This window comes from Rhipicephalus sanguineus, chromosome 8 (genome assembly GCF_013339695.2).
Source record: "Rhipicephalus sanguineus isolate Rsan-2018 chromosome 8, BIME_Rsan_1.4, whole genome shotgun sequence".
NCBI lineage: Eukaryota > Metazoa > Arthropoda > Arachnida > Ixodida > Ixodidae > Rhipicephalus > Rhipicephalus sanguineus.
In genome coordinates this window covers 21,129,995-21,143,200 of record NC_051183.1, presented here as the reverse complement: position 1 = coordinate 21,143,200, position 13,206 = coordinate 21,129,995, and the positions used below count along the sequence as shown (strand labels likewise).

The 13,206-nt window shown below is 45.3% G+C and overlaps 1 protein-coding gene across 1 annotated transcript in view; it reads right to left on the bottom strand.

Moving 5' to 3' along the window:
- The window catches only part of LOC119401536 (disheveled-associated activator of morphogenesis 1-like), a 147,632-nt gene extending 143,221 nt beyond the window's left edge, over positions 1–4,411 (bottom strand). The window contains 1 exon segment of the mRNA XM_037668427.2: positions 4,078–4,411. Within this exon segment, the coding sequence (XP_037524355.1) occupies positions 4,078–4,119 (42 nt within the window). The 5' untranslated portion in view covers positions 4,120–4,411.
- Between the last annotated feature and the right edge of the window lie 8,795 nt (positions 4,412–13,206).

The following is a 13,206-nucleotide window of genomic DNA, read 5'->3' as shown; positions in this document are numbered from 1 at the left end:
TTCCTGTTTTATTTGAGTCGTTTCTCTTTCTTTCTTTCTTTCTTTCTTTCTTTCTTTCTTTCTTTCTTTCTTTCTTTCTTTCTTTCTTTCTTTCTATACAGTCGTGTCCAGTCACAACAAGTAGATTGCCCTAAACTGCCACCTAGCAAACCTCATAATCATGGTATGAGCACAAAAGATAGGCGATATGCTGTCCACTCTGTATGTGCCCTCACTGGCGCCTACAAGATGGAAACTGGTGATGTCAGGAAGACTGTTTACAAAAAAAAAAATGTTTATGACGTCTTCAGGCTGGCGTGCTGGCATAATTTACCTTTTAAAACATGTATCTGTGCTGTGGATATAGATGACGAATTATGTGAAGAGAGATAGAAATGTTTTAATGAAAAGCTGGAGATCTGCATGAGGAGATAGCTGGAGAGTGCATAAATGTGGACACGAAGGATATAAGGAAAACACATGGCGTGCAGCTTGGGTGATTATAGCGTTTGCACATAGTCTTCTCTCTAATATTAGCCCAATTAATAGTCAAAAGCTCCAATCTGTCGAACAAATGTAATAATAAAAAGAAATATACGTGTACAGCAGGTGGTCCTTTCTTAAATGAGACGTCATTTCACGAAGTTTTTTTGGACATGGCAACATTTAGTATAAAGGTCACTAAAGCAAAAAGAAAGTCTCTACACAATAAAATAAACCTTATTCCAGAGACTGGGGTTTACTAAAAAATCCTCAGTGTTCTTTTTGACGTTAGAAGCTTTTTTAGAGCTCTCCTCTCTAAATAATGTCACCAGCTATAAATGCTAACTTTTTTATACACGCCATTGATATCACGTAAGGTGGCGTTAGCGACTAAACGTTTCAAACCAAACTCTGAAATGATAATAAGGAACTTTTGAGGCACTTTAGGTGGTTTCCAGACTGCGATAGTAGCAGCACGTGTTGTACCCCAGGAAACTTTCGGTTCTTCACTTCAACACCGAAGCGGAAGGCGTGTTTTTAAGTTATGTCAGAGTAAGAAAACACCCTTTTTCCGCCTTCAGATAAAAGGAAGGCGCATAAGTTAAGGACTAACTCTTATAGACGTTGGGTATAGATTAAAAGCACCTTTAACTGAAATATTTGGTTAGGTACAGGGTGAGAAGTGTTGAAAATCTGCGGGCTACCTGCCAAGACTTTGTTCCCCGCCAATGCTACGTCAGTGCACGAAACCGGAAGCCGTCCAGGGTCTGTGTTCGTAAACAGCGAAACCGTCTATTCCTGTCGACAACTGAGCATGTTTACATTAAAAAATTTAGTGCAGTATGGGAGGTTAGCATCGCGTATGGACTGCTGTAGAGCAAATTAGCGTGCTGCTCCAAGTGACACTTCCTTTATTCCAGCAGCACCAGGTTCGTAACTTTTCTAAAGCTATAGCTCACATGACTTGCGAACATCTTGAGGTGATTAACGGGATATGCTCGCTCGTCACAAAGAGCAACATTTCTAAATTCAAATGGTTTTATTGCGCGAGCACTTAATGTATACTCGGTTACAATCAAAGCGAAAAATCCCCCAACGATTCCTATACTGCCTAATGCGAATTCCGAGCGCAGCTACGTGTTGGGGCAACGCCAACCGTGTTTGAAGTTTTGGCTATCCGCAGTTGTAGCACTGTAACATTCGTTACATATTGCCACAGAAACTGCCAGCGCTCGAGTGCTACGCACACCACTCTGTGCACTGCAGGCGTCGCGAACCAAGCGAAACGCCGACAGCCCCGTTACGACAAGCGAAGCCAGCCGCAGTGCTTCGTTCTCGCCCTGTATGCGCACGAGCTCCGACCGAGGGGCCAGCGCACGTGACGGAGGAAAAAAAGGGAGGTTAGAGTTCAGTGGCTCGTGATATCGACAGACTCCGCGCTTGCTCTCTTTCGTCCTCGTTCGCTCTATCGGTTACGCCAACAACGCCAACGCCAACGGCGACGCCGCTCAACGCAAGAACATGCGCCTAAGAGCGGCGCTCTAAAATTGCACACGAGTAACTTACGTCACGAAGCACTCAAAGCATGTTCGTGCCTGCTACAAAATAAACTACGATTTTAGCAAGCGAGCTTGCGTTCACAAATATCCATCGTGAATGAGATGTGCTTTTTACAAAACAATGCAAGCAACGGCAAAGTAGCTTATGGATAGCATATCTTTCAGACGAAATATCGTAATGTTACTACTCTAATTGGATAAGCCTTAAAAATTGATCAGCGCTTCAACTCTGCAACTACGTGATGTGCATGGCTTAGCCATTGGCAACACAGTCAATGGTAAATCTTAGTTAATTACCCAGTAATTGTTCATCCCACGGCTTATTAAGAACGTGACAGACAGTACTACGTTGGAGAAAATTCCACTGTCTATCCGGCTGTTTGACGTGCCTGAGTCCTATACTACCATTGTTCGAGCCAGATGTGCCTGGGCCTAGTCTAACGGAAGTTTCAGTTGCAGACCACGCCCTGGTCACTAATATGAGAAAGCAAGATGACCGAGAAAACAGGGATAACAAAGGTGCATTTGCATCTAAACTTGGCCTTAGATAGCATGCCGATATGAAAATTACAGCAATGACGGAGTGGCTCTGCAGTACAACGATTCGGTAGAGTCTCTTATTGTCCCGGCATTTAATGGAACGTCAACGATTAGACTAGCATTTCGATGGCGTGACACAAATGACACTGAAGAACTTCTCTCAAGCGTTTGCCTCTTTAATTCGAGGCGAAAAAGAGCTAGAATACTTAAAAGTATGTAGCATTATGATTCATTCCACAGATATCTCTCCGCAATGATAACTAAAAGAAGTGAAAAAATGGGCTAACAATGAAGTGCGAGAACATGCGCCTAATATATATATATATATATATATATATATATATATATATATATAATATATATATATATATATATATTATATATATATATATATATATATATATATATATATATATATATATATATATATATATATATATATATATATATATATATATATATATATATATATATATATATATATATCTGAATACACCGCTGCGGTGTGCGCGTCATCCCGTCTTCCAAGAAAAAAGTTCACGACCGCTTCCGAAAGAGAAATGTTTCCGTGACAGTCGAAGGGGAATGCATTCCGAAATTGAAGTGTGTCACTGAACCGGCTCTAATCAGAGATGCAATATGATTATTATTGTGTCCGAAAATAATCGATACGATAACCTGTTCAGGTTAGTTCGTTCAGTGTTGGTATATTTGACATCGTCATAATTTTCTGCGTTCAAGAAACGCGAGAACAAATCCGCAGCAGCGCACAGCTGACAGTGAGATAAATGTCATCTATCGCACGTTTCTAACGGCACAATGACTGAATAACGCCTTGTGAGTCATGTAATGCTTCTTCATGTCTAGGCCATGATGTCAGTATCGATTAACAAAAAAAGCGTAATAAAGAAATAATATTGATGTAGTTTCGTCATTTGTAGCATGCAATACGGTTTTACTTAAGAAAAATAAGGAAAAGGAGACACTCATCAGCGTTATATTCATGCCGGAAAATAGTCTTCGTCGATTTCCAATCAATACTGTTGAAAAGACGAAGTCGATATTGAAACTGAATCCAAAATCGGCAGCATGTTGCTGTGATAAATGAAAACTGCCTCTAACAGTCTTCGCCCAGTCATTTTTATCGAGAAGCTGAAGCATTTTTTTACCTGCCAGGTAACTTAGTCGCACGTTGATACGAGAAAACGAAACTTGTTCACATGCGCTGTGTCTAAGTAGACACTCATCAGCGTTATATTCATGCCGGAAAATAGTCTTCGTCGATTTCCAATCAATACTGTTGAAAAGACGAAGTCGATATTGAAACTGAATCCAAAATCGGCAGCATGTTGCTGTGATAAATGAAAACTGCCTCTAACAGTCTTCGCCCAGTCATTTTTATCGAGAAGCTGAAGCATTTTTTTACCTGCCAGGTAACTTAGTCGCACGTTGATACGAGAAAACGAAACTTGTTCACATGCGCTGTGTCTAAGTAGATCTTTCTTACACTACTCACCTTGACAGTGGAAGTCTTTCCATTGGATGTCGCGTTATCCATAGCGCCTTATTTCTTCTTCTCCGCTTCACTTTTTTTCCAGAGATTCACCCCAAGCAATCCAGGGGCGTTCGAAGAGGGTGATCGCTCACACCAGAGTCACTCGGCGGTGAACACGCAACGAAACCCCTGTTCCCATCACCATCGACCAGTAAATAAAACCCACACACACTCTGTTATCCAGCAATATGTGACAGGCGTCGAAAACCACGTATACGAAACGGAAGACGCGGCCTTTTCCAAAGGCGTCGCAGGCCGTAAAGAGAAACACTCTGGCGGCACACGATACAAAGAGCAGACGACGCGATACCAAGGCGGCACAGCTGCTCCGCACTCCGCTACCGCTGGAGTACGCGCCTCATCGCGGAGCACTGAAGCCCAGGCGTCCACTGCGAGCGCACGCCGGCGGTGCCGGCGGCGCTCGCGGCGGTGGCGCTGGTGTCGTTACGGCGCGCAGCGCGCAGTGGGAAGGGGAGCAAAGAGATGGGAGCAAAAACGGTGTGCCGTGGGGGGGATAAGGGCGCACCACGTGCACCGAGAAGGGTGTGTTTTGAGAGCTCCGTATGTGATGATCCTTTTTGGCGCGCTACTTTTGACCGGAGCGCGCGCGCGCTTGATAAAGCGAGGACGGCTGTTCCACGGCGGGGGGTTCAGGACGCGCGCGCTCGTGTGCGAGTTTGTGGGGGCGGGCGTGGTTGAACGAATGAAGCGGGGGACTGTGTGGCGTGGCGTAGCGTTTTACACTTCATTGATTTGTTTGACCCTGCGTTATCTCTTTTTTTCCGTCTGTCGGCTTCACGTGTTTGCTTTCCACATACGAGGCGCACATCTGCGGACGGTTCCGGGGGAACTGAGGCAATCTCCACTCTCTTCGAGAGGGGAGATTAGTCGTCGGTTTTCCGCGGGGAGGCAGTACCGAAGCTCGGCTTCCGGTATGAAGTATGGGGAGAGAGTGTCGTGTGCCAGACGCGTGGGTCTGTGAGTCTTCTATCACGGTTTTCGACTCAACGCGACCAAAAAGAGCGCGGGTACTGAGGGAAGAGGGGTTTGCCCCTTTGGTCGTTTTCTGTCCAGCTGTTTGGACGCTCACGTCTACGCTTCAGAGCCATCCACAGTTACTCAGCTGAACAAAGCAGTCGCAGCTGTCCGCGTACAGACGGCTCGACACTTGCGAACGTGAGTGTGGTTTAGTGATTTTAGCCAGCACTGCGGGGTAGGCGGGAACATCAGTTATATCCCAACCAGCATGATTCGCGCCTGCATCCATTTTATGAGTTTTCTTTTTCTTCGTTAATGTTGCACATGTGTGAGAAGGGCAGACTGCGCGTCGTCGTGCGCAAGTGCTGTTTACTTCCGACGAATATTAATTATATCGCTGAGGCAAATACAGCCATCTCACTTTGGCCTTGCAGATAATATACGAGATAAGCTCAGTGTGCCTTGTGTACTAATCCCACGGCTGCCCGCAGCCAAAAAGGGGGCAGCTGGGACACTTCTTGAGGAAGGCAATAGGAAGCACATGATAAACAATCGAGTAGCAATATTGAGGTATAACAAATAAAGCTTATAAACTTATCGGAGATATCGCGAAATATTTAAGACGACCGCTTATGTGACGTGCAAACTGCAGAACTGCAAAAACACGTTGAGCCCGAAAGTGAAGGGTTCGTGGTGAGTGTAAATTCGTAACTAAATTGAAATAATATCAAGCCTTTCAAACTACCTTTGGTAATGCGAATGACTTCTGTGACCGCGTCACTTTCACTGTTGCACAGAGTAATAGTGCATTTTGAGCGTCTCAGTGTAGTCTTGTAATATCACGTTGAAAGTCGAAGTGTTACGGTTTTGTTGGAAAACCTGCAAGCTGAATATTTACCAAACTGTGTCTTACTTAGTGTTTATAACTGGTCTCGTTGTTACATGACACTAATAAAAACTAAAGTAAAGACAACACTGAGGATTTTTTATTTAAACTCATATCTTTGCGCTTGATATCCGCACAATGGATAAGATTAATCTTTAAAAACACCTCTATATACGATATATTTTTTCTTCAGAATACTTCCCACTTTTGTTTATATTAATTATTTCCTCTTACGTTTCTTTCATAAAACAAATATGGTACTTATGTTTTTGTTCCAAATAAAGGAGAGTCTGTTAAACACTGCAGGAATCTACACAGTAAATACAAACATGCCTTATATCACAATTTGTGCGGTTTTACGTTCCGAAACCACGATATCATTATGAGGCACGCCGCAGTTGAGTGCTCCGGAAATTTAGACCGTCCGGTGTAGTGGCGTTGTCAGGGGGGTGGGTGGAGGGGGGCTTCAAACCTCTTAAATTTTCTCTATTTTACATGTATATATACAAATACACGCACACATAAAAACGCGCTCGCGAAAATGCATAACGTATGACTCAGTCACACACCCCCTCCCCCGAAAAACATTTCTGGCTACGTTACTCATCCGGTGACCTTCAACGTGCACTGGCATCACACAGCACACGAGCTTCTAGCCTTCCGCCTCCATCGAAATGCGACTGAACCCGCGACTTTCGTTTCAGTTTAGGTAGGCATATATATATATATTGGCCTTGAAAAGGATAGCGAGCGAAGATAACCCCGCTATTAAAACGCCAAGCGGTTGGCAGTATGAACAGCAGGTCAGCCTACCATCACAACATGTAACGTGAAGGACATCCCCTCTAGCTTACTTTCAAAGTTTCTTCAATCACACCATGTCTTCGTATTTAAACAGCATAGCACCCCGCGTCGAGGCTCAATAGTTCACGTTTATCCAAAAAAATGAAAATGCGGTATTCCCTGCGTGAGACACTCAACTTTTCGCCGTAAATAGATACTTAGTGTAAATAAAAGGAACCGCTCCAACAAGGAACACCGAATATACTCTGTCTTCATCCGTACATTCGCGACAATAAAAAAAGGCTATACACTAAAACACTGCCTTATCTGTTCCTGATCAAAGCAAACTTGCCAACTCGACTCACCAGGAAGACGCGAGTCAGATGTAATCACGCGAATGAAAGATTACCCTTACAAGGTAAAACGTCAACAGCGCCAGCGTGGTTATTTTTATTGCTCAGCAGCAACAGCCAAAGTAGGTGAGCGGCTATTCCCCGATAAACATCGCTGTCACATTGCGCAGTCTCACTAAATCGGTGCACCAGTGCGACAGCTTGAGCTGTCGCCAACCGATGCAGAAAGAACCGCTAAACATCCCAAGTCGTCCACTCGTTGGAAAAGGACCAGACGACTCTCACAAAACTAGACAAAGTAATGAGTCCTGATAATTCTAAGGGCGCTAATTACGAACCATCAATTAGTTCTGACTACTTGACAACTTAACCTTAAGTGAAATTGAATATCTTCAGTCAAGGGCCCATCCGAGTTTTTTTATGTTGGGCTGGGGGGGGGGGGGGGTTAAACTAGTCTTTATGTATGTTTGTGCGTGTGTTTTTATGTATGCGTGTACACATGCACGTGCAAAATTTAACATTTTCGGGGGAAGGTGTGAAGCTCCACACCCCTCCTTCCCTGGCTACGCCAATGCCTCAGCATGTGTAGTCAACTGGCCACCGACACACAATATTCCAGTTATTAATTACGCTCCAAAGCACGCCACAGAGGACGCTGGCGTAGTATCAGATATTCCACATACGATAGTTTCTCGAAGCTGAAATCGGTCCTAAATCCCCCAGGCCAGGTGCGTAGCCAGGGGGGGGGGGGGTTAAATCCCCCCCCCCCGAAATTTTTCAGTTTTGCTTGCGTATATATACACGCGCACATACAAACGCACGCACGAACATACATAAAGTATGGTTGAACCCCCCCCCCCCCCGAAAAAAATTTCTGGCTACGCTCCCGCCCCAGGCAAAGCATTTAGTTTCTTTGCACAGTGGGCAACGTTTACTGGTAAGATATACTCAAATGAACGAGCGTTCACTTTACTTTGTACACATGCTGGATTCCCTTTAGCAGAATTCATGATTTCATCTTGATCCAGTACAAAGCCTTCCAGGATCTATCATCATCTGGTATTGCTGTCCTCGCTTGTTCCCCGGCTTATCCCACTCCTGTATTTACACGTTATGGATCTATGTTGTCTTCTGCACTCGTACAATGCGTCCATAAATGTTTATCCTGGCTTCAAGATTGAATATAAGTTATATTTATCATGGTAAAGTTCGTTTTTATTACAGGTCTACTAGGGAATCGATGAAGCTTCTGTACAGTTGTGTTGTGGATGAATGTGTAATCGAGTGATTGCTCCCTTCTTTTTTTTTTTTCAAAGCAATGTAAGTGGATATGTTTACCTAGACATGTTCGTGAGTTACGCCGTTCCCGGCTATAGGACATGCAAAACACTGTCATCTAGAAGCAACATAGCGCTCCCCCGCATTGGGCTATAGAAGTCAGCGAATGCCTTAATGAAACGTTCCCCAATATGCGGATTGGAAGAGACAGCCCAATTCCATGGTCTCCGAGATCACCTGACATTACCCCCTTAGATTTCTTTCTTTAGAGGCATGTAAAAGCCACTGTATACAAAACAGCAGTTTCCGATGTTGTGACATTGTAACAACGCATCAGAGATGCCATTGGCGCAATAATACTAGACATGTTGCAGAACGTGAGGCTAGATATTGAAGACCGGCTTGCTATTTTCAGTGTTACCAGAGGTGCACATGTTGAAGTGATTTAAATGACCGTATTACCTGTTGGTCGATGTAAACAGCGCAAAAAACAAAGACAGAGTAAAGGAGGGACACAACACCGTATTACCTGTGTTAAATTTTTATGTAAGGTTCAAAACCTAATGAGTAGAGGCATATGTGGTGTTACGCATGTTTGATTTACTATATTCAGTTATTAGTTACATTGCTTTATTATCAGGATAAATATTTATGAACGCCTGTATTATCTACTATTTCACTCTAACGTAGTAGTTCTCCTTTTTAACTTTCAAGGTGTGAACATCTACGTCTTCATTTCATCGTCTATCGTGGTCACAAACCAGGTATCTCGCAGCCTAATCATTCCCAAAGAATAGTCTTATTGCGTCTACACCCCTGCACCGTTTTAACAGATCGCGGCACGGAGCACACACTGTAATCCGATAGGCATCGGAGCTAGATATTCCACCTCTTCGGTCAGTTCTTTCATCTCGTAAGACAAAAGCAGGGGAGCGATCCGAAATCATCGAGCCGGGAAGAAACTCAAACGAGAAAATAAATCTCCTCGCTGTCGCTTCGATCTCGCTTCGCCTGTTGATAAAGTGGGCTGCAGAACGCCCCGAGGCAGGATCGTTTAAGATCCTCCTCCGATCTCACCTGAGCCGAGGTGTCACGAGAAGCGCGGTAAATGGCCAGGCGGTGCGCCGCTAAAGAAAAATAACGACCGTGTCGGCTGGGTGCAGGAAAAAAACACTTCGTGGTGCCTCCGAAACTTTCCTTGTACATAACTACGCTTTACTGAGGGGAGGAGGAGAGAAAGACGACAGATGTTAAAGCAAAAGCCGCTGTAACTGCAATATAGTCACATTGGATACGGAATAAAATGTGATTCTGCTAATTCCGTGCATTGCTAATTCGTGCCAAATGTTACATGACCTCGGTGTCACGCGACGTCATCAGTCACATCATCCTGTGACGCCATTATGACGTCAATAACATCGTTGCATGGTCAAAGGTGGACCGATTCCGGAGGTAGCCCACATTTTGTCACACAATGGAAAACACCACGTCGTATTTCAGGAGATCATATAGTCTAAGAGGATACATCTTATTAATGTTCAATTTCATAGAACCATGAGTGTTCTTATTTGCGATTGCAGCCTAACACGGACATCACTTGATGAAACGTTAATCTGCAGATACTACTGGCTCTAAATTTAGGCAGCTCTTAGCATATGGTACCTTTGTTAGTGAATGAAGACGTACCTGATGCTCGAGTTTAGCATGCGTGAACGTCCGTGACGCTTAATAATGCTTGACATGATTGGCCTTTGTGTTACACTTTCATCGCGCACTCAAACTTCCAAGCACACACTCCATTTCGGCATTAAACCTCGATGAACCAGCTTGTCATCTTCATTCTCCATTAAAAATCGCGATAAAATTTACATGTACCGCTCTGCCCAAAACGAGAGAGAGGAGGCTTTTCGTTTAGTTCTGCAAAGGAAATAAATTACAGAGTTGTGCGCTGTAAATGCCAATGAGGCATAACGATCAATGCTGAAATGACAGCCAAGTACATAATGAATGGAAGATAAGGCACCAAGAAAAATTAGAAACGGTAAGGCGAACAGGACAGCTCAACGACGATCGCTACGGATAAGCTGTACAGGTCGAGCGATCAACGCTTCTTGATGAACTGCCCGTGTCCAAGGTAATGTTCGGTTGCTCGCGCGCGCAGCTCGTGAGGAAGAGCCCGTGCCAATGTGTGCGAACGAAAGGGGCCAGCAGCTAGTGAGGATGTGGACAAGGGTGCTAGAAAGGGGGGTGCAGCTTCTGTAGAGCAAGAGAGGTATGGTGTGGGCGAGGATGTTGCAGAGAAGGGTCACTGATCCGGCTTCGCACACCCCGTTAGCCGGCTCGTAGGGGACAATTGACACCATTCCTGATGGAATACCCCCCCCCCTCCCCCCTTGCACGGTCGTCAAAATACTGGCCGCCAAACGACGTGCTTCGTGCAGCTGCCTGCCGCTCGAAGCAGATGACGACGAACGGACCGTAAGCCCGTCGACTGGTCAGTCGGGGTCAGCTTCGGTGGGAGTTGACGATCACGACTCCCGCGCTAACTGTTTCGAGCACAAAATAAAGAAGAACGAATTCCTGTTGCGATGCTTGTTGGTTCATTCGACCAAGATGTGCTAACGTCCTCTTTCGTATATATAGCTCGATCATGGCGAAACTTCGTACTCGTCACGAGCCGACAGGATGATGTTTGTCAGAAATACGCACGTCACTCAGACTCCTGGGTGCAGTACTTCCAGAATGGGCTGGATGATGCCTAGTGGGGTCGCAGCAGTCGCGCTTTGTTTTATTGGCCGGAGTTAAATTGGCCGGAGGTGTTAATCCTGATACCTATTACTATCAACGGGGCAACAAATGGGTTGGTATTTTCTATAAACACGCTGACTTAAAATAACAAAACGAAGGGAACAGGAGAACAAATGTTCACCTGACAAAGAGCGTCCAGCGTACGTACGACAGACGGGGCGATGCCTCAGTGATCGCTTACGGGAACACGCGTGCGACGTCGAAGTTCTACAGGGAGCACTCTTGCCGTGCATGTGGCAGACTACGCATGCCGACCTTCATTCGAAGAGTGTTGAGTGACAGGCCGGTATGCGGATAGGCTGAGACGAGAACTTCGGGCAGCCGTCGAGATTCACAAAAGAAATCAAGAATATGTCAGCTCTCCTTCCGTTGGACCTTTCACAAAAAGATACCTGTTTCCTCGAGGGTTGAGTGCAAGTGTTACCGGTGAAAAACCAGATAGGGGGGGGGGGGGTTTCACTTTGGTGGTGCTGTGACTTCACATATGTTTTCCTGTTTATTGCCTGTCTAGTGATAATAAAGTCAGTTGTTAGTCAGCGCTATGTATGTGCGCCAATTTAACTCAATATGTTTCCTTTATCGGCACGCACTCGTCGACACCTGCTGGAGCCACCTGTTCAAAGCAAATAAAAGCGTCCTCAACATCAATATTGGCTTTCCAGGGTCCACCTTACAGGAACGAACAATCATTAGGCTTTCGATCGATAACCCAAACAAAGGTCCCGCTCTCCGCCTGAGAAGTGAACGGCGAAAGCCTACAGTGCTATTAATATGCACCTCATGCCTGCAAGCGATAGAAAAAGGCTTCCTTCTGCATAGTCACAAACGAACTAGGAAAGCCGTCCACATTGAACCCCGCTTCTTGGAAGTCCGTGACTGGACTCGAACGCGACAATTCGTTCGACGAGAACCGGCTGTCAACGAGAGAAGGCCTTCGTTATTGGGTGGCTGCCGTCGATGCATGGCAGACGACGAAGTCGAGGCATGGTCGCTGTGCAGACCCAGAGCGTCAGCGTCAATGCGACGACCTCAGTTTCGTCGACACACACTTCTCCTGGATCAAATTATACTTATTAGTGCATGGTCGTGACGCGTGAGCAAGTCACACACGTATACTTTCTCCGACCAACCACCACCGTCTTCATTCGCGTTCGCTTTTCAACTGTGTACGTCTCCAAACACTGTCGTATGCTGCGACTCGCGGCTAGTAGTAAATAGGTGCAGCACACAGGAAGCCACTACGTGGAGCCGAATCAGTAGCAACTGGATAGCCGCTTCACTGCGCTGTATTCTCAGACGTCATCCCAATGTCGCAAACATTGGCCTGTCGAAAGCTGGCTATGCGCTTCTTGCTTGTCGCAGGCGACAACGTCCTGGACGTCCCGTTGCTTCAACATGGATGAGCCGACTTAATTAGGTGTGTCGTGCTACTAGCTAATCCATGAATCGTAATTCAACAGGGTCGTCGGTTGGACATCTGGTTTAATAAGTACAGCACGGATGTCGTTAACGCTAAGTATGTAGTTCTCGTTTGCATATTGATCTACATATCTATTCGGTTCCGTCTTCGAGAATATAAGCTCGGAGCCTTTCAATACTTCACACAGAGTTTACAGTTAGTGGGTACCTTGCGAACTGATTATACCGTAATCTCATTGGTGTTATAAACATTTTAAAAACTTTAGCAGTACGTTAGACAAACGCCGAACCCCCCCCCCCCCCCCCCAAACTCTGGAGCCGCTCGGGATACCTTGACCACCCATGGTTTGGTTTCCCCGAAGGAAAGTGCTACATTCTAAATGGTTTTTATTGTAGAAGCAATAGCAGTGTTGAAGATGAGTGTGAGTGAGTGAGTTGACCATCGGCCATCTTTATCAAAAAGAAGCATGACTCTGTGAATGGTAACTAGCCACAACTATGAGCATTTCTCCATTATACGTACGTTGCCTTCATCACGTGATCTGTTCGGCGTCTGCTAGGAGACACCGAACCAAGTAGAGAGAT